This window comes from Bubalus bubalis, chromosome 11 (genome assembly GCF_019923935.1).
Source record: "Bubalus bubalis isolate 160015118507 breed Murrah chromosome 11, NDDB_SH_1, whole genome shotgun sequence".
Classification (NCBI taxonomy): Eukaryota; Metazoa; Chordata; class Mammalia; order Artiodactyla; family Bovidae; genus Bubalus; species Bubalus bubalis.
The window spans coordinates 58,730,149-58,750,613 of NC_059167.1; the positions used below are offsets into that span (position 1 = coordinate 58,730,149).

Here is a 20,465-nt window from a genome sequence, read left to right on the forward strand (position 1 = left end):
AACACCCATCCTAAATAATGGGTTGGTTCATTATAGCTGTGCCATGGTATAGACTTTTGATTAATCTCTTGAGCATATATAACTCCATCACCTACATTGGCTCATAGCATCTAAGCAGGATGTTTCAGAGCACAGGCTGCTCCATTAAGTCAAAATATATGATGTAAGAATCAAAGCGTTGGGTGGAATTTAGCTTACTATTTTCATTACACCTCTGTGTGGGGATCGACTTGTACAAAGCGTCAGAGAAATGGTGAGGCAAATAAAACACTGACAGGGAGGAGATTTTACAGTACTTTCCTGGTATTCATATAACCTCCACCCTCATACTTAGTCAGACAGTCATACATATATAACACCCAGGGCTCTAGAATGTGGGTGCATTCAGACTTTCTGAAACGGGTTCAGTACTTCACTTAACACAGGTTCACTCCTTGACAGGTATGTTGGCAAAAAGAAATCAATGTCGCTCTCACAAAATGCAACACACCTGGACACACTGGAAACCTAACCCATTCCAAGTGGGGATCACAGTTCAGGAGCAGATAACTAGTTGGTCCATATTGCTTGGGCTTATCTATAGACCACGGGGCTGCAACCCTGATGCACATTAGCATCACTTGCGGAACTTTTAGCAGCACCGTGCCCACCCCAGACCAAATCAATCAGCAGCTCTGGTCTGGGCCCCAGGCATTGTTCTCCAGGTCATTCTAATGTGCAATCAAGGCTGAGAACCACTGCTGGAGACTAGAGTAGTTGAAGCCATTGTGCCAATTTTCAAAGTATTCCTGCAGAGTAGATTTTAGTTCATCATATAAAGCAGTAATTAACTCTACAGTCCTCTCAAGATTATTGCCAAGTATGGCAAAATTGCCTGTTTCTCGTTTTCAGCTTTGGAGGTGACAACTCTGTGTGTGTGTGAGAGAGGGACACAGAGAGAGAGAAAATTCTGCTATTCTGCTTCCTACGCAGCTTTTGAATCTTTTCTTTTCCCTGACTGCTGCCACATTCTTAATTCAAACCCTCATCTTCTCCCTAGTCTCCACTTCTACCTGCACTGTTTCCATTATTTCTCTCAAACTCCAGACATTTGTCTCTTTCTTCTTATGACCCCCTCCAGTGGCTCCCTGCTGTGCAAACACTCAAGTGTCTTCATCTGGGCATTCAAAGCCTCTCAGAAGTAGGCTGAGGAGTCATTACTTGAGTTCCAGGGTCCCTCGCAGGTCCCTGAATGAGCACTGCTATCTCCAGCTTCTAAGCCCTTGCCTGGACAGCTTGCACCTCACCCATTCTGCCAGAAGTCTCCATTCAAGGCTCTTCTGAATAAATATTCTCTGCTCTTCCCACCTCCCACTCCCATCTCGGAGGTCTTCACTGTCTGTGCCAAGCAATGTCTGATTAAGCCCTATGTATATTTGGCAGATAGTGGGTGCTCAAAAAAAAAAAAAAGTTTGTGAACAAATTCCATTTATCACATTATCAAAATTGTAATTTTGTCCTTCCTATAATTCTGAGTTTTCTCTAAGTGGGTAACATGGTGTATGCAGTAAAAAAAAAAAAAAAAAAAAAGCAAAGCTTTTGGAGACAAATTTAGGTTGAAAACTTTGCTGTATCACTTACTACCTACAGGATCTTGGGCAAATTGAACCATTTCCTAGCTGCAAAATGTGGGTGACAACACCTTGAAGGGTTGTGAGGATTAGATACATGTGTAATATCAGACACTCAGACAGTGCCCATATATTTTCTCCCCTTGCCTCCAACTTACAATTTACCAGCTATGCTGCAAAGTTCATGAATGATACCCCACTGGAAAGTTTGTTTTTGTACTGTTTGCTTCAAAATGATCAAATGGCTCAATTCTACAGAAATTAAATGTTTGTTAGAAGATTTGAGACCCCTACTCTCTCCCACCCTAGTCACCAGGGGCATATTATACCTATTACTGTATTTAATCCGCAACAGTCCTTTGAATTATTCCTGTTTTATAGCCAAGAAAGCCGGAGCAAAGACAAGACACTGGATTCTCCTTTAGGAGGTGAGCCAGGCTTTACAGAATCCTGTCTACTGACTCTTAAGCTCTGGGCTCTATGCTTTATGCCATGCTACCCTCACATTCATTCGATCTGTGAATGCATGCTTTTAAATGCAACCACTCATTTTTCTGAAACTAGAACACTCCAATAATGACTGTTGAATGGGCAAAAGTTAAAGTAGTTATTTAAAAAAAATGAAACTAAAGAAGTAGAGACCTTTATGCCCCACACTTTGGGACTGAATAGTGGCTGACTGCTACACCCTTGAGCCTCTTGGAACCTTGTTTCCTTCATCTCTAACTTGAAAAGAATAACAGTACCTGCCTTATGGGAATACGAGGATTCAATAGTTAACACATGAGCTTCTGACACACGTGGAGCAGGCTCTGGCACGCGGCAGGGCTTGGCATCAGCTATTAGCATCAACACAAGGGCTACTTTGCTCAGAATTCTATCAGGTTGTCCTTAAATGTGCTCTATTATAGGAAAGAAGAACATAAAGAGAACAGTCACTCTTGCATCATGGAGAACTCTAATAATAATTTTTAAAAAGGCACTTCAAAGACAAATAAAAAGTAACTTTATTGACTGCTAATCTTACCATGAAATCCTTATAAGAATAATTACAAAATAATGCAGTTTTTTTTAACACACTTTTGGTATCATCTTAACATGATGATCCTTTCACAGAAAGGATTATTTACAATTTATGCAGATATAAAGTTCATTGTTGCAAATACAAATGCAGACGTGTAGAGGCAATATACACCAAACTGGTATACTGACTAGCAATGGATATTAACAAATGCAGAATAAATATCAGGTTTATACTTTTCCTTTATTTTTTAAAACAATTTCCAAATACAAAAATGTAGATATTCAAAATGGATTTTCATATACATATATATAATTCTGCCGCAGTGGATCAAAAAGCAAAAATATGTCCTTAGCATGTCTCATTTTTGAAAACCCACAAGACTATTCATAAATCCAATTAGAAAGAGGGTGTGCAAAACCACTAATGATGCTGGCAAAACCCTAAAGACCTGATTCTGTTTGAAGTAGAGAGAAAATAAAAGTATAAAGCATTATGTACTTAATTAAATATATATTTTTTGATGTTTAAACAAGAAACACTAAGAGCTAAAGTAAATACACCACATTTATGATCTGGGCTTTTTAGGGTCAAACTTCATCAGAATTTGTCTCTTAAGCATCTATAAGAAATGGTGGATTATTCAATGACTTATAAGTAACAGTCATTAGATGATCCTTTCATACTTTCATCCTTTTATATACAAAGATTGAGATACTTTAATACATTCTGATATCTGAAACTTTGGTTCTTTCAAACATTTGATAAAAGCAAAATAATTTCCTGACTATAGCAGTCTAGAATTTTTTTCCTTTTAAAGTGTCAAGTTAAACCAAGTTGACCAGGCCTGTGTGTACCCACTGCCCTTTCATATCCACGGCGGGGGCGGAATGTGAGGGGCAACACAGGTAGTGCTTGTTCTCACTCTCCACGTGTTTATAATACTGACCCCCATCCACGGGGAACACTGTAGGTTCTGCTGTACCCTAAGACTATTTCTCTGTTACCTGAAAACGTAATTTTGTATAAAAATATGACTGTTTCTTTAGAAAATAATATAGTTTTTTTTTAATAAAACTTGGTAGATAGAAAAAATGGTATATCAAAATATGGTAAACAAATGTTGTAAATATATGAAATCATTAAAAACATCTCGTAGAAAGACATTGTGCTAAAGTACTTTCCTGAAGTGCGAGCAACACTGTTACTGTACATCTGAAGGTGAGTAAGTTCACTCTCCTGACTTGATTTTATTATATATCCTAACAGCAGTGGCAGTAACTGTCCTAAAAATGGCCTTTTCTCAAACACTAACACTTTCTATATACGTCAAAGTTAATGAAAAAGACATCCTCGGGATTGGTGGTTTTCAATCCTGTTACATCTAGCTCCATCTGGAAACTTCAAAAGAAAAGGCAATTTTCACCTGGGTCTCACCACAAGACACTGATTTAATTCATCTGAGGTGGTACCCAGACATTGTTAGCTTTTTCAAAGATCCCCAGATAATTCCATGATGCAACCAGGGTTGAGAACTATGGCAAAAGACACATGAGAAAACGGTCGTTCTTGACTGTGTATCTATCAACTGATTGTCTGTAGGCATCATTCATTCAGTGACACCAAACATCATCATCCTCTGCACCAAACAAGAAAGACCATGTATGTAAGACAGACATGGGAGCTATCTTTCATAGATGAAAAGGTGGTAAGCTTCAGACACACATAAACACACAATCTTATGTATTTATATATGTATAACATATATGTATAGTTGGGGTATTTTGGTTAAGCAGAAACCAACATTACCATAATTTATTCTTGATTAAAAAAAAAAAACCACCAAGTATAAACATATTCTAAGACATTTCTACAGTTTTAACAGAAACTGGTTTTGGAAACTCCACAAAATTCATTATGGCATGAACACAACCGATCTGTTACTTGGACAAAGGACTCGGCTGAATCCTAGAGCTTTCTGGAAGAGCAGGAGAAGGACATGGCACTGACCAGTGTGAAGCAGTCACAGGCCTCACCGCACCTTCTTTTGGTTTTTGCTTGATTCACATCTTGTTGACCTTGGGCTGCACTTCTGTGATGACGCATCTTTGGCATGCTGGAACCACGTGATTCAACCGCTTCATTCCTGTTCACTTTGGGACAGCCCCAGCGGGGTGGCAATGGCTATGACTGGGCAACTGTCCCTCTCTTAAAAAGATGAGAGCTGCTTCTCTCTCTCCTCCCTCAAACCACCAGCATTTCATGAGGGAGTGGTAGGAAAAAAACATACAAGCAAACAAAGAAACACAACAACATCTTTCACATGATAAAAAAAAAAAAAGTGATGTTACACGTAATTGAATTGGAAAACAAAACAATGAACACACACACCACAGTCTGATATCCTGAAGGTTTGGTAACCAGTAAAGCACATTTCCTTTCAAAGGATCAGTGAACTTCCGGGCACTTGTCTTGCTGTACATTCTCTGTAGTCCTTTTCCTCCTGTGTAATACTTAAAGTGCAACTGTCCCACGGCTTTTATTTCCATCACAACTATTATAAAGAAAGAGATATGTCTGGGGTGAAGAAAATATGGCACGAGTAATAGGTAAAGAAGGAACCCATGGCTTTCACAGCCTCTAGCAAGCAGCAGGCTGTCTGGACAGCTGCACGCAGAGGTCTTTTAAACAACAAACTCTGGAACTTCATCGTGGGTGAGATCCAGAGAGAAGTATTTGCTGGTTCTTTTGACTGGAAAAGCATCTTGGATGTTGACACACTGCTGAGCCAAGCAGCTGCTGCAGTAGAGGCCTTCCTCATCCAGTTCATGGCCACACCCAAAGGTGTAACTTTGAGCAGTGTCCTGACACAGTCCTGCAATGCGCAAGAAGTCCTTCTGGTACAGTCTGATGTCATCAAGGCTCAAGCTATGTCGATCGGTGGAGGTCTTTGGTTTTCGACATATAGTCTACAAAACAAGGGAAGGTTGAAACGACTTTAAGAGTATAGACTAATGTGAAAGTTCATCACTCTGTGCCCTGCACAGAGAAAAGATGCCAAATCAGAAAATGTTAACGGATCCTTAGCTGTTAGAGGGTGGCTTCCAATCTGTGGTTTCTGGGCCCTGAAGCCCTGTGAGGAAAAAATGCTACCACCACCAATAATAGTAGCTAACATCTCCTGAGTCATTATTATGTGCTGCTGCTGCTAAGTCGCTTCAGTCGTGTCTGACTCTGTGCGACCCCATAGATGGCAGCCCACCAGGCTCCCCCGTCCCTGGGATTCTCCAGGCAAGAACACTGGAGTGGGTTGCCATTTCTTTCTCCAATGCATGAAAGTGAAAAGTGAAAGTGAAGGTGCTCAGTCGTGTCCGACTCTTAGCGACCCCATGGACTGCAGCCCACCAGGCTCCTCCATTCATGGGATTTTCCAGTATTGGAGTGCAGTGCCATTGCCTTCTCCGTTATTATGTGCTAGGCCCTAGGAATTCAATGACCTTCCCCACCCACTCCCTAGAAGAATAACCCAAGGCTCAGAGAAGTCAATGCAACATGAATCCAACTGTCTCCAGCATCTCAGAAACTGAGCAGTTCTCCTAAAATCACGTTGCACGGGTAAAGGTACTGTTTCTTTGCTTTTCCATGAGGATATGGTAATTTGGCATAGCAACACTCTTGTGATGAGGTCTGTTATTCTTTTAATACGAGATGGGAAAACAAACCAATTATGATGCAAGAAACACAATTTAAAACACTATTTTTTTAAAAAGCTAGAATTCTTGGGTAGAAAAATAACATGAAGTGTTCTTGGTGTAGAAAAGGTTGGGAGGCAGCCCCAGGATGAAGAGGTGGCTCCTAAACAGTGCAAGAGGCTGTACTCTACCAAATGCTGCACACAGCAGGTTACAGACTTTCCAAACTCATTATCCCAAGAGGTGGTACTGGCTGCAAATATAAGCAGGTTAAAAAATGGTTCCAATAATTACATGAATAGAAAATCCTTAATGGGTTACTTATGGAAATGAGCCATTACAGCTCTAACCTACTTTTGCTGCTGAAACCACAAAGGCTAGCTTTGTTAGAATAAGATATCACTTTTGCTACCAGCAGAAGAGAACAGAGTCTGAGCTCAACAACATTTTACTTGGAATTGCCATATCTGAGAGCCCCCCAAAGATGATGATCCTTGTACTGATGGTGTCTTCTGAGGATCCACCAAAACTTTCACACAGAATTCATCAGGTCGTCGCCACAAAGCATCAAGGCAGGCACCCATCTCCCTATCTCATGGGTGTAGAATCTGATCCTTAGCTGTGCCCCACAAATATTCATGTACAATTAAGAGCAAACATCGAGTGGCAGGGGTGGGGTGCAAACTGAGGCAGTTTGACCCTGGAGCTTGTACTCCTAATCATCATGCTATATGTACAGCTATAAATACCACTTATTGGAAGTGCTAGAAGAATATTTCATAAAATATCACTTGCATATTATGGCTACTGAAATGGAAGGAAAAAAAAAGACAAAAGTTAATAAGGGAAGAAAGAAAAATATAGAAGGCAAAGACTGCCAGATACAAGAGAAAGAAAGAAAAAAGAGGGAAGATAATAGAGTGAAGAAAACGAGAGACCCACAGAGCACCCAAGACAGACAGCATATAAGGAGAGAGAAAGAGAGTGCTCAGAAGTCAGAAGTGAGTATCAGTTGTAGATTCCATCCAAATCCTGCAACAATGAGTTTCAGAGTATTTTAATTTGTCTGTATCTTCTGATAGCTTAATCGTCTAACCAGTGATTACGGGTTATCAAACACACTAGCTTAGCACAGTTTGAAAATTCAAACTGAATAGAATAATTAAGAGTGTGGAAACACTTCTGTCACAACATACCTGACAAGAAAATTACTCTCCCAGTTGTTGAGATCAACACACACACACACACACACACACACACACACACACACAAACACAGTTAACCTGAAACCTAAAGACCAGAGGCTTCTCACCCATATGAAGTATGAAACAAAGTATACAGTTCATCCAAATAAAAATCCCAAAGAGAAATGGAACTAGCAAATAAATGGAAATAAATTCAGACTAAAACTGGAAAGTATGTATCTACTAGGAATCATTTCCTGAAGGTTTTAAATTTCTGCTCATTTACATAATTATAAATGCAAGCCCCTATTTAAAACTGTCTATAACTTCAGCTCCTGATTTAAGTTTTTCAACTCCTCCCATACCTGTGGAAGAGAATCAGTGCTCTGGCCACGCAGTTTGACTACTGTTTCTGAGGAGCTGGAGGTGGAAGAACCGATTTCTTTCACAATCAATCCTAAAGTAAAACACAGAGGAAAAACCAGTGAAGACCTCAAATTATTTATCCTTCTTGCCACGCATCTGACATGAACTACTGTGTGCTTGTGCTCAGTCACTTCAGTCACATCTGATTCTTTGTGACCCTATGGACTGTAGCCCGCCAGGCTCCTCTGTCCATGGGGATTCTCCAGGCAAGAATACTGGAGTGGGTTGCTGTGCCCTTCTCCAGGGGATCTTCCCGACACAGGGATTGAACCGGGTCTTCTGCATCTTCTGCAACGTAGGCAGATTCTTTACCGCTGAGCGACCCTACTACCAAGAACTAAAGTGCAAATATTAGCCAGTGCTGATGAATCTCCCTCCCTGTGGCCCTTTGGTGGCTGACGACAGGCATGGATCACAACCACTCCTTGTGTTGCAGGGAGTGGTGAGATCCATGACGGGTTAGAGCATGGCATGGAGGTTAAAACTGCATTCTCTAAAACAAACTTCTAATTAAGCTGTTTAGGATGCAGTTAGAAACAAAAACAAAGGCCGAAGGTAAAAGTGGTTTCTTTACTGTATCACTAAAGCTCCCCTACTCTCTATACAACACTGACTTTGAATATAACTCTCTGAACAGTGACACAGCCTCTAGGTTTGGTTCTACTTAAATGAGCAGTGGGTAAATGGGCAGAAACTAGGTCCAGGCAAGTAAGGACCTGTGTGTCCTGGCCAGTGTCCTCTTACAAATGGGGTTGAGCACAGCACCCATCCAACTGAAGAGCAAATGCCCACAAAGGGCAAGGTCCAGGGCCTGCATATGGAACACATTCTGTTCCAGAGGTTCCTCTGGGAAGATGGGGCCACTGCACAGGCCTCCTGCATCAGGTTTTACTGGCCTGACACCAAAAATGGGAGGCTACAGTAAAAAGTCAGCTCTGGACCTCTGAGATCACCAGAGCCCCTTGTCACTGAGGGCTCAGGGGGCCTGATGGTATTTTAGAAACAGAAATCCAGGGCTAAAACTTTCCTAAGGGACTGTGGCATAGGAATAAAGCATCCAGAAAAAATGTTTAAGGAGGTAAAACTGTCAATAAGAACTGGCGATGTAAGTGAAAACCACTCATGTTTCTTGCAAACAGATGGAGCAAGTGAAGGTCAAGCCCCAGAGCCTTAAGGCTAAATGGCTTAAGTACATTTCCACCTGATAAAGAAAAGGACCTTGGGTAAGTAATATGATTTTTATTCAGCCACTGCTAGTAATCCATAGAAATGACTTTTTGTATTCTATCTCTTTAAAAGGGTCTCATGATAATTCAGTGTCTGGCATGTTTTAAGTGTTTGATAATTAGTTCAATTAAAAAATGATATATGTACATTCTTTGGCTTATATGTAGACAGTTTATTCTCAGATGACAGTCATGTTTTTGGGGTTGGTACCAACTGCCTGAGCAGAAGATCTTTCTCTAGAAAGCTCATAATCTTTTAAAAAGCATTAAACTTAAAAAAAAAAAAGTATTTACTTATTTTTGGCTGTGCTGGGTCTTTGCTATTTTGTGCAGGGTTTCTCTAGTTGTGTCGAGAGGGGGTATTGTCAAGTTGTGGTGTGTGGGCTTCTCATTGCAGTAGTTTTTCTTGTTGCACAGAATGGGCTCTACGGTGCACAGGCTTAGCTGCCCTGCGGCATGTGGGCTCTTAGTTCCCAGACCAGGGATATAACTCATGTCAATCGGCGGGTTCTTAACCACTGGACCACCAGGGAAGTCCCAGCATGAAACTTCTGAGTGAATCTTCACAGGAAGAAGATGTGGACTAGGGCACTGGCTGGCACTTGGTATGCTTCCTTTTGGATTTCCTTGTAAACGTGCCCGTGTGCGTGTGTTAGTCGCTCAGTCGTGTCTGACTCTTTGCAACCCCATGCACGATAGCCTGCTAGGTTCCTCTGTCCACGGAATTCTCCAGGCAAGAATACTGGAACAGGTAGCCATTTCCTTCTCCAGGGGATCTTCCTAACGCAGGGATTGAACACAGGTCTCCTGCATATACAGGCGGATTCTTTACTGTTTGAGCTACGAGGGGAGCCCAAATGTGCCCTGGTTGCCTGTAAATCACCTGCTCTGAAACCCAGAACCAGCACTAGAAAACTCAGCATCAAGCCTGATGATCAGAACATTGAACCAGCTCCCGCCAACTTCCACAAGAGTGAAGGATAGAGCAGTACACTCCATCACCACTCAATCTTAGCTCTGTGTATTTAAAACAATGTTTAAAGGCTCAGATTATAGAGATTTGGGCAAACTAGGATGATGCAAGGAAGAAAATAAAAACATCCATAACCCCATTATCCAGCAAAAAGGTTACTAATATTTTTATATATGTATATGTATATGTATATGTATATGTATATGTATAAACATTTTTATAATTTGAGATCATGCTATTTAAACAATTTATACTGTTTTTCTTACCTATGTTTCTTATATTATTAAGTATCCTCTGAAAGAAAATCTCATTACTGAATGGCTATATAATATTCCACTTTAATGAACAGAACATAACTTTATTCATTGTTAAACTTTAGTTTCTTTTTTCTTTTTGCTATAATATTTGACATTTCAATACACATTTTTTATATATAAATCTTTTCAAAAGCCATCTTATTTAAATTTTAAACAAATTTAATTTCTATTTAAAATTACAAAATTAATTTATAAAAATCAAACAGAAATAAAAAAAAATAGAAAGTAAAAGTCTGCTTGCTTCATCTCTCCTTCCCAGAGGCCCACTTTAGACAATTTTCTTTACACAAACACACACACAGAGTGAGTGATAACATGCTCTCTATACAGCTATAATATGCATATATATATTAAAACATATTTGTAAGGAAAAAAAGTCAACATAAAAAGTAAATGGACAAAAAGGGGCAAAGTTTGGTACAAGACTAGAGCAATCAGCCTCTTGGGTCTTTGTTGCTCAGAGTGATTCTCAGCAATCATGGGCAGGTCTGTTTCTGGCTAAGCTTCTGAAGGCCACGGTTCTACTAGGTTAGCAAGTGGAATTCTGTCATCAAAGGTTCCTCTTACTCTTTAGAGAGCTGCCAGAATGACAAAGACTGTGTCTGTTAACCTTTTCATCACTAATTCCCTGCCCCTGATGCATGGCAGAGGACCACAATCAGAGGTTGTGGGTCATGACAAGCCAATGCCAGGTCACTCCAGTCGAAGGAGGATTTCTCACTGAAGAAGTGCTTTCAGTGGCAAGATACTTAGCACTGAAGTCATTTCGACAGCTGGCTCCTAAGGCATTTTCTTTAAAGAACAGAGACTAATTCATGACATGTGACAAAAACAATTACAAGTCTGAGGTGTTTTTTTTTTTTTTTTTTAAAAACTACTTTTTTTTTTAAGATGACAACTTTCATTTCAGAGAAATATATATATTATTATATAACTCTATAAAAGGGTTATAGTGAATACATTTAAAGATGTCATCAAATATAGAATTTAAGAGTTTTTTACGCCAACCTTTTTTTAACACTTTTTCTCCAGATTCCTACATTCTATATGATACAGTGTGTGTGTGTGTGTGCACGCTCAGTTGTGTCCAACTCTTCTGTGACCTCCGTGGACTGAAGCCTGCCAGGCTCCTCTGTCCATGAGATTTTCCAGGTAAGAGTAATGGAGCGGGTTGCTATTTCCTCTTCCAGGGGATCTTCCTGACCCATGGATCGGACGCACATCTCTTATGTCTCCTGCACTGGCAGGCAGATCTTTACCAACTGTGCCACCTGGGAAGGCCATAATATAATATAGCACGGGGGAAACCAAAACAAAGTAAACCTGGAGAGCTGACTGCTGTTTTTCTCCACCCAGCATTTGTCCTCTCTAATCCATGGGTTTTCTTGTCTATGGAAAGCAGGAGGCCAGTTTGAAGGGTCTCCAAGCCTCTTAACAGATAAATCACATAACTCTCTGATTATCATTTAAAAGAGCAAAGAGGGAAAGATAAAACCCAATTACACAGCTTTGTCCAAAGCATGAGGTAGAGGATGCTAATTCCAATGCTGAGTGCTTCTCCAGCTTCCCTTTCCTTTCCCTCCACAGAAGGCACTCGGTCCCACAGTCTGTGACACTGATATGGAGCCCCCAACCCACCCCTTCTATTTTCCTGGTCGCCTGCTTCCCAGTCCAGGACCCCTCCCTGGGTAAGGAGAGGTCCCTTCTGTGGGAGCTCACCAGAGTGTCCGTTCAGCTTCCGTGACAGGAGCATGTCCTCTGTGATGTAGATGCACATATCTGGGCTGACTTCCAAGGACTCTTCATTCATCTGCTCCAGGTCTCTGGGGTCATCAACCAACATCTCTATTTCTGAAGAAGGGAAAGACATTTAGTGACAGAAAGGAAATGGTCACCATTCACAGCCACACCTTGAGGGAGGTTATGCAATTATTTACATGTAAAAATAAATTTGCTAATGAGACTCCACAATAGGAAATTCCAGTGACAATTCTCGACTAGATCCTGCTTCTCTTTTTCTCAGGACTGTTGTGTTATCTACATGTCTGCTAATGCCATGATCTGACTATCAATTATTCTTTCTCTTTAAGAAAACCTGTACTAGCATGCTGTGATGGCAAAGGGCCAGGGGAGGCTGATGGGCCGTGTGGCTCATGCCAAAGCAGACTGGTGACAAAGACAGAATGAATAGTGCACGAAGCTCTCCGTCTCCCACATCTGCCATCTCTTGGAGCATTTAACAATGAGATTTGAGAGCCACATGAATTCTATAGTAAGCACACATATGTTTTTCAGTTTTCCTCAATGGAGTCAGTATATCTTTCTTTTCCCCAAACTTGAATGCTACAGCAATTATTTGAAACAGAAAAACAATAAAAAAGATGCACCCAAATGCTGATACAGGCTATAGATCTCATCTTATCTCCTTAACCCAGGGTGAAGCAGCCAATGCTGTGTTGCCCTCTTCTCTATTACGACATCAATCCTATGGAACCAATACTGGGGAAAGCACTGGGAAAGAAAAAGCAGAAGGGGCCCTGACGATGGGTCAGCACCGTTAGCTTAGAGGGCCTGGGGGGCAGGTTACCATCATCCTGCGAATCCTCCTCCAGCCGGTCCTTGCCGCCACTCTCCACCCCGGAGGTGTGGGAGCTGCCGTGGCTGGTCATGGAGCTGCAGGTTTTCAGCTTGTGGTGGATGGCACTGCCAGGGTAGGCGTCCTCAGGGCCCGCATCCCGGGCCTTGGTGTCGGCTTCGATGCCCGAGGTGTGGGAGCTGCTGTGGCTGGCGGTCGAGTGACGGGACAGGCGTTTGTGCTTCATGCTGCCGGCGCTGCTCCCGCTGGCCCGTGACCGCTTCTCCAGCTGGTCCATGTCGAGGTCCAGGTTGTCGCTGATGTAAGACTCCCGGTACTGCTTCTTCTCTGTGTGGTGAGGAACACAGCTCATCATTACAGTCAACCAAGGCAGGAGGAATGATGGCTGGTTAGCCCAGGGCAGCCATCAGGCCACAAACAAGTACAATTTCACATTCAGAAGTGAGTGACTGGAAAGTGCTGATAATTCTGATAGGAACTCTATGTAAGAAGACTGCAAAATGAATAAAACCCAGTACAATAGATTTGAGGCAGGTATTTGACTACTTGAAGACTTTTAAAGTTTCAAACACTGCAAAAGAATGCTACTCAATGTGGATGAAAAGACCACTTCTTGTCTGAAAACTGTCATTTGTCCATAATGGAATAAGTTTAGGAATTGAGAATAAACATTTAGAAACTTTCAGAGCGATCTGATATTGCCAGGACATCCACTAATGAGACTTTGAACTTTGCAAAAGTATCAGTGCATGGTGGATTAGAAGTTTTGAAAAATCTGGTTCTTCCCCACAGATAATTTCAGGAACTCTGCTACGGAAATGGTTTCATAAGTACACTTATACTAACTGCCTTTCATTTGATTTGTTCATCTGTTCAGTTTGGTCCATTGTTAACTTAGCTCTAACTGTTGAAGACAATTTGAAATAAAACTATTTTTCTGAGAATTTCTTTCAAAAAATTCCAGAACTGAGATTTTCACAGATTAAGATTGCTTTTCTCCATTTAGGCTGAACTAATGAGACTTCACAATCTATTAAGAAAACATAGTAATCACTCTGGTTTGATGATTTATACCCACTTAGCCTCTGACTGATAAAACTGTTCTTTAACAAGTTGGTACAGATCTTTAATGCAGACAAAGACACAATACTGAAAAGTCCCTTTTATCAAATGCTAAACTAACCATTACATAAAGGCACAAACTTACAACTGGGCTACAGGTATACAACTGATATGCTATGCTATGCTAAGTCACTTCAGTCGTTGCCAACTCTGTGCGACCCCATAGATGGCAGCCCACCAGGCTCCCCCGTCCCTGGGATTCTCCAGGCAAGAACACTGGAGTGGGTTGCCATTTCCTTCTCCAATGCATGAAAGTGAAAAGTGAAAAGTGAAAGTGAAAAGTGAAAAGTGAAAGTGAAGTCGCTTAGTCATGTCCCACTCTTAGCGACCCCATGGACTGCAGCCTACCAGGCTCCTCCATCCATGGGATTTTCCAGGCAAGAGTACTGGAGTGGGGTGCCACTGCCTTCTCCAATACAACTGATACAAACATACTATTTTTGTGCTTGAGGTCAGAAATTTAAAACAAAGAAAGAGCCTTGTATTTTTAATACTTATGAGAAATAACACATCAGAACAACGTTAAAAAGGAAGAGTGCACTTGGGGAATATTGAATTGATACTATTTCAGAAACTGTTAACTAAACCAGACTGGGTTCTCAAGGGTCTGCTAATGGATTTGTCTTGTCTCTTGGTTAAGTAAAAATATGTGTACTCTTGATGTCTGATTCCAGCCTGAAGTATAATCACCACAGGCTTCCCCAGAGAAGAAAGGAACATCAGCAGAAAGAGAAGATATGTACTCCAGGATGCAAAATGGCAACAATGCTTGGAAATGATGGTGTGTACATTTCTGGGCTCCAGCCTATTTACGTTACTTCTAAGGACTCAAGCTGAAGCAAAGAGGTGTGTGTAGCCATACTCACAGTGAGGCAGAATGGAACCAGATATCAGGGCCTAACCACACATCACTGCTACAAAAGTACATCCATCTACAGCCCATCTTTTTAGGGCTAGGCTGGGTTCTAATGAGTCCTATTTTCTAAGAAAGCAGGAATTGAGATGAAGAGCTAAAAGGGGTTTGCAAAATTCCCATATGCTTTCTATTTGTTGTAGTTTTAATACAATAGGCACATGGCCCTTGGAAGGGTAAAAAGTAAAAAAAAAAAAAAAAAAAAAAAAGTCTTAAGCCCTAAGACAACTGATAACAGTGGGTCTAATAATTTAAAAAAAACTTTTCTATATCTTTATTTTTTTTTCTATATCTTTAAAAATAGCCCTTTTACTCCCAAATTTCTGACAGATTTGGAGTCAACTAGTTATTCTATACTCACACACATAGTCACTAGAAAACAAGTACTTTGCCAACCTGTCTTCTAGCTAATAAGAGCCTAGCCTGAATTACTTCGTGTCAACATGTCAGCACAGCCTTGGTGCTCCACGTGCTGGCTTCTACTCCTGTCATCATGCTTTTCATCTCTTAGACCTTCTGCAAACATTTAAGGAGTTTCACACCGATCAGTTACAAAATGAGGAAAATGTTGAAATAATTTTGAAATTTATTTTAAGAAATACAAAATGCAACCGCTCACCCCCTAGTAATCACTGGTGTCAACAATGCAAGTCATCTGTTGTAAAAGCCCACAGAACACCAAACTTTTCGTGTTGTTTTGGACCATAATGCAAGTCAATGCACCCTCTTGACATAAAACCTAAGACTAAGCCCTAGCTATCTAGTAAAACTGAGCTGAAAAAAGATTTTAATGACAGAAAGCATTTTTTATCCATCTCTTTTAAAACAATAGGATTCTTGTGATCATTTTTACTATAAAATGCAAAAATAGTGTTTCAGACAAGGTGACACTAGATGAAATCTAATTAAGAAAAATAAAGATTCTTTTCATGCTGTGATTTTGGCTAATGTTAATAGGTTTTTTTGTTGTTTAAAATGTTGCAATCCTTAAGTGTGGGTGAAATAACTGAATTCAGGCCAACGTTAATCCAAAAGAACTTAGTTTCAGGTTTTCTTCAGATCTGCAGGGATTTCTAAGCAGAAGAAAGTAAAGATAGGGAAGAAAAAAAAAGACATATCTGCAAAATGTATCTACGCATACCCACATCAAAGATCCAATCTGCATCATTGTCATTCTCACTGCCCCATTCACATAAGCCCTCACATGTACTTGATAACAAAGCCCTCCCCTTAAGAATTCAACATTCTTTGTAATTTTTCTTTAGAACCTATAGGGGAGGTTCATTAATTCTTTCAGGGTACAAGGGGCTCACATTACAGTCACCTAAACAAGAATTTACTAAAATGCTGTGGGCAGAGAGCTGCTGGAATAAATGAATTTCCCAAAGTTGCGAGTTGGCCATTCAGGAATGAAGCCAACTTGGCAAATGATGGGCTCTGCACCTAAGTCACCTATTCTCACAAGCTTTCCTGGTGCTTCTGCCCATTTAAATTCCTAATCTTCATGTCAGTGTCAGACAGATACATGCATTTGTTATACTGATAAGTCATCATGGGGAAGAACTGGCAGTCTGGCAGCAGGGGAAGCCAATACACTAGACAGTGAGACTAATTCTCTCCAAAAACAAATGCAGTTTGGTGGCAGACAGTGGAAAATGATTCATGTTCTAATTGCTACTTAAATTACAATGGCATCTCCAAACTGGGCCTCATTTAAATTGAGAGGCAGCTTTTGAGAAACATCCATCAAATTGTGTTTAAACTTCTATAAGGATTTTTGTTTGTTAAGAGAGGACAGGTACTTGTCTTGTTTCTATACGGAAAGTGACGTCTGAGAGGTCAAAATGTGTTTCCGACATGGACCTAAGTTAATATGAATCTGAATCCTAATTCATGCAAATACCCCAAATCAAATCTAATAAAATTACCAACAATTACTATAACATGAGTTTGCAAAAAAATTGAAGACACTGAAAGACCAAATATGCAAAGTAGCATTTTTGGGTGTGAAACTGGAGTGTGCTGTACAGAGTAACCACAGGAGATAAAGAGCTAACCATCAGGTTAATACTGTGAAGTTGAAGTCTACTGTTAGAAGCCTCCACTTTGTCTTCCTCTCCTCACCAAGACTTGCCCTCTCATGGCTCAGAACTCTGAAGCCCCAAATGCACTGCTCTGTTCTGTGTCTCAGCAAACCGCCCCCGTGCCCCAATAGGACAGGCTAACAAGATCCTCAATTGTAAACTTTTCTCTCCTTTGTTGGTCTTTCTTGCTGAGCCAGACAAGGGGCTTCCTAGTTGTCAACAAGAGGCTGGAGATATTCTGTGGCCCACCTTTACTGTCACTCTAACATAAGGAATAATCTCACTGTAAGGAATTTTAGAGAGCCTGTACGTAACAGCCCCAAGGTGGAGCAGTGTATAATCAAGACTCTGAGATGCAGATAAAAGCTGGTAAGCAGATAAACCTTAGCTGTGCTTCCATGTAGTGGCTTTCCGGACTTTCAAGCTGAGTGCAGGGAAACTTTAAAGAGACTGTTTGCTAGGACAGTTAAATAGCAGGGATAATCTCAGGTATGCTGACCAGCCTGTGGGTGGGCTTTCCAGGACTGCTGAGATGGAAAAAGCAACGTTGCTGGGGACCTGGAGAGGCTGGGGGTCCCCAGGTCCCACTCTTCAGGAGACTAAAGCCCCAGTTCTTGCAGCTGTCGAGTAAGGGGCCACGGGTGGCAAAAGTACCACCTGCTTCCTGGCCAAGATTTTGTGATACCTTCGTTTTCCTCCAGCTTCCGGATGTGGCGCAGAACGGGCTGCAGGTTCATGTAGAGGCGATGGCTGTTGCTCAGGAGCTGCAGAAGATGTCTGGAGCGCATGGGGCACCCCGTGTAGTAGATGAGCTTCCTGGCAGAAGGCAAGCCATCTGGGAGAATCTCAAACTTCTTACCCTGTGGAGGGAAAGAACAAGTCAGGAAGACAAGTCTCTGATGTGTCAAGGTCCACTACAGACTCAGAAATAGATGCTTAAGGCTCCATCCAAAGTTCCCTGAGGGGTATGTTACTGTCTTCCCTTTCAAAAACGTCATGGGATACAGGATTACCAAAAATTCAGGGAAGTGCCAAGCCAGGGTCTTCTGGTTCCATCTGTGGTTTCTCTGGCTGGCCAGGATATTTACATAATGGAGAAGAGAAGAGGCCATCACGAAAGCATTCTCAAATGTAATCCCAACACCCTAACTCAGTAAACAAGACCACAAGCTCTAGAAGAGTAATGCATTCAAATATTTGTTGAATGCTGACAAGATGTCAAACACTTTTCTAGTTCCTGAGAAAACAGCAGTGCATATATGACCAAGTCCCTACCCTCCTGTTGCTACAATCTGGTGCTAAAGAGGGTGAATAAACACATAAAATAACTACAGCTTATGATAAATTATGGGGTGAAAATAAACAAGGAGTTACGATAGTAAACAATACAAGATACCTATTTGTGGGTTAGAAAAAAATGAAAAACTCTTTAGTCAGATAGAAGAGGGACTTGGAAGCCAGATGGATAGCTGGAGGGATGAGACAGGAAGGAGAAATAAGATATGCAAGTGGTATGTAAGTATCTCTCTGCAAGTGGAGGAATCTCATTCACCAGGTTTGGGATCATTAACCCGAAGTTGCTCAGTTGTGTCTGACTCTTAGCGAGTCGGACATGGACTGCAGCCTACCAGGCTCCTCTGTCCATGGGATTTTCCAGGTAAGGGTACTGGAGTGGGGTGCCACTGCCCTCTCCGAAATTGAGGGAGAGGGTGTGGCAAAGTTCCTTCCAGTTACAGAATATTATGAATTCCTTTAACTTTTTTGACAATGAATAGGATAGCAGGACTACAGAAAGGAGTCTTCCAGACACAGTGATTCTCAGCTGGAGACGAGAGGTAAAGCAAAGAGGGAGGTGTATTTTAACTACACACTGAAAGTCAGCACAAAGCAATTCAGACGTGGATGGAATTTCTTACCTCTTGACTTTCCATTTTAAAAGGAACCACCACTGGATCTCAATGCTATGATAGAATGCTTGTAACTTACACTTCATGAGCACTAAACATGTATTAACTTACTCAGTCCTCACAAGTCTATGGCCAGTGAAAGTGTTCATCACTCAGTCATGTCCGACTCTTTGCAACCCCACTGACTGCAGCCCACCAGGCTCCTCTGTCCACAGAATTCTCCAGACAAGAATAGTGAAGTGCGAAGCCATTCCCTTCTCTAGGGGATCTTCCTGACCAAGGGATAGCACCCAGGTCTCCTGCACTGTGGGCAGATTCTTTATCATCTAAGCCACTAAGGAAGCCCAAGGGGGTGGTCCATTATTCCCCATTTTGTAAGGAAGAAACCAAGGCACAGAAATGTTAAGTGATATGCCCAGAGTCATACAACTAGGCAGGGCTGGGCTGGCTGCAAGAAGAATCATCTGGGAAGTTTGCCAAAACAGATTCCTAGTCTCTGCCCCAGACTTGCTGAATCAAAAATCTCTTGGGTGAGGCCCAGAAATCTAAACAAGCTCCTCAGATGAAGGTGATGCACAACTAGATTCAGGAACCACTTGGTGCAGGACCCTTAAAAATTCAATTTCTATAAATGTATTTTATTACTACTTAATTGGAGACATGAAGGGGGCAAGTGGGTTAATAATTTTCTCATTTACAAATAACTCCACTCCTTTCACAAAAAGCTTGAAGGAGAAAGAGCCAGTGAGGAGGAGGCAGGCCAGGCCCCATTTAATGTATGAGTAAAGTGAAATCAGATTGAACTGTGCCCAAGGAATTAAAGTCAGAAACAGGTCTTTTAACTCACAGGGCAGTGTGGGATCAGTGCCCAAATGCGATCTGGCAATAGAGCTCTTTATTTATATAGGCCATCTTCCTGCTGGAAAGAAGCATGTGTCTTAATCCTTATCTTCCTCCTCTTTTTGTGTATTTCTTCCAGTAATTTAGGAACAAAGCAAAATTATGAATTTTAATGACCACTAGAAAGACATATAATTAACTGTAATTCTTTGAACTCTTCCCCAAAATGGATACAGCTGGCAAAAGAGGAAACAGCTGGGAAAAAATAAGAATTTGCTCTGACAAAAGAAAGTGTATTGTTCTCAATAATCTAAAAACAAAAGTACTTTTCTTGTTAAGAGTTGTAGCCCTTTCCTTATAATGATGATTTTCAACAGACAGATATTAATAGAAACATCTTTTTATATCACTCTTTATTCTCTATTCAAGAGAAGTTAACTTCCAAAAGAACGGGCCAACCCCCAAGCTAAGAATAATTTACCCTCTGATTACAGCTTTCTGTTTTCTAATCCCTCTGCTGTACATTTTTAAAAATAATTCTGTTTGATGAATTC

General features: G+C 41.1%; 1 protein-coding gene across 3 annotated transcripts in view; it reads right to left on the reverse strand.

Moving 5' to 3' along the window:
• Positions 1 to 2,593: 2,593 nt before the first annotated feature.
• FRMD6 (FERM domain containing 6) overlaps positions 2,594 to 20,465 on the reverse strand; it is a 281,731-nt gene continuing 263,859 nt past the window's right edge. For all 3 annotated transcript variants that reach the window (XM_044925123.2, XM_006046339.4, XM_006046337.4), the window contains 5 exons: positions 17,850 to 18,024; positions 13,037 to 13,372; positions 12,169 to 12,300; positions 7,873 to 7,964; positions 2,594 to 5,600 (listed from right to left, as the gene is read on the reverse strand). In XM_044925123.2, the coding sequence (XP_044781058.2) occupies positions 5,316 to 5,600; positions 7,873 to 7,964; positions 12,169 to 12,300; positions 13,037 to 13,372; positions 17,850 to 18,024 (1,020 nt within the window). In that variant the 3' untranslated portion in view covers positions 2,594 to 5,315. The remainder of the gene's footprint in view (positions 5,601 to 7,872; positions 7,965 to 12,168; positions 12,301 to 13,036; positions 13,373 to 17,849; positions 18,025 to 20,465) is intronic.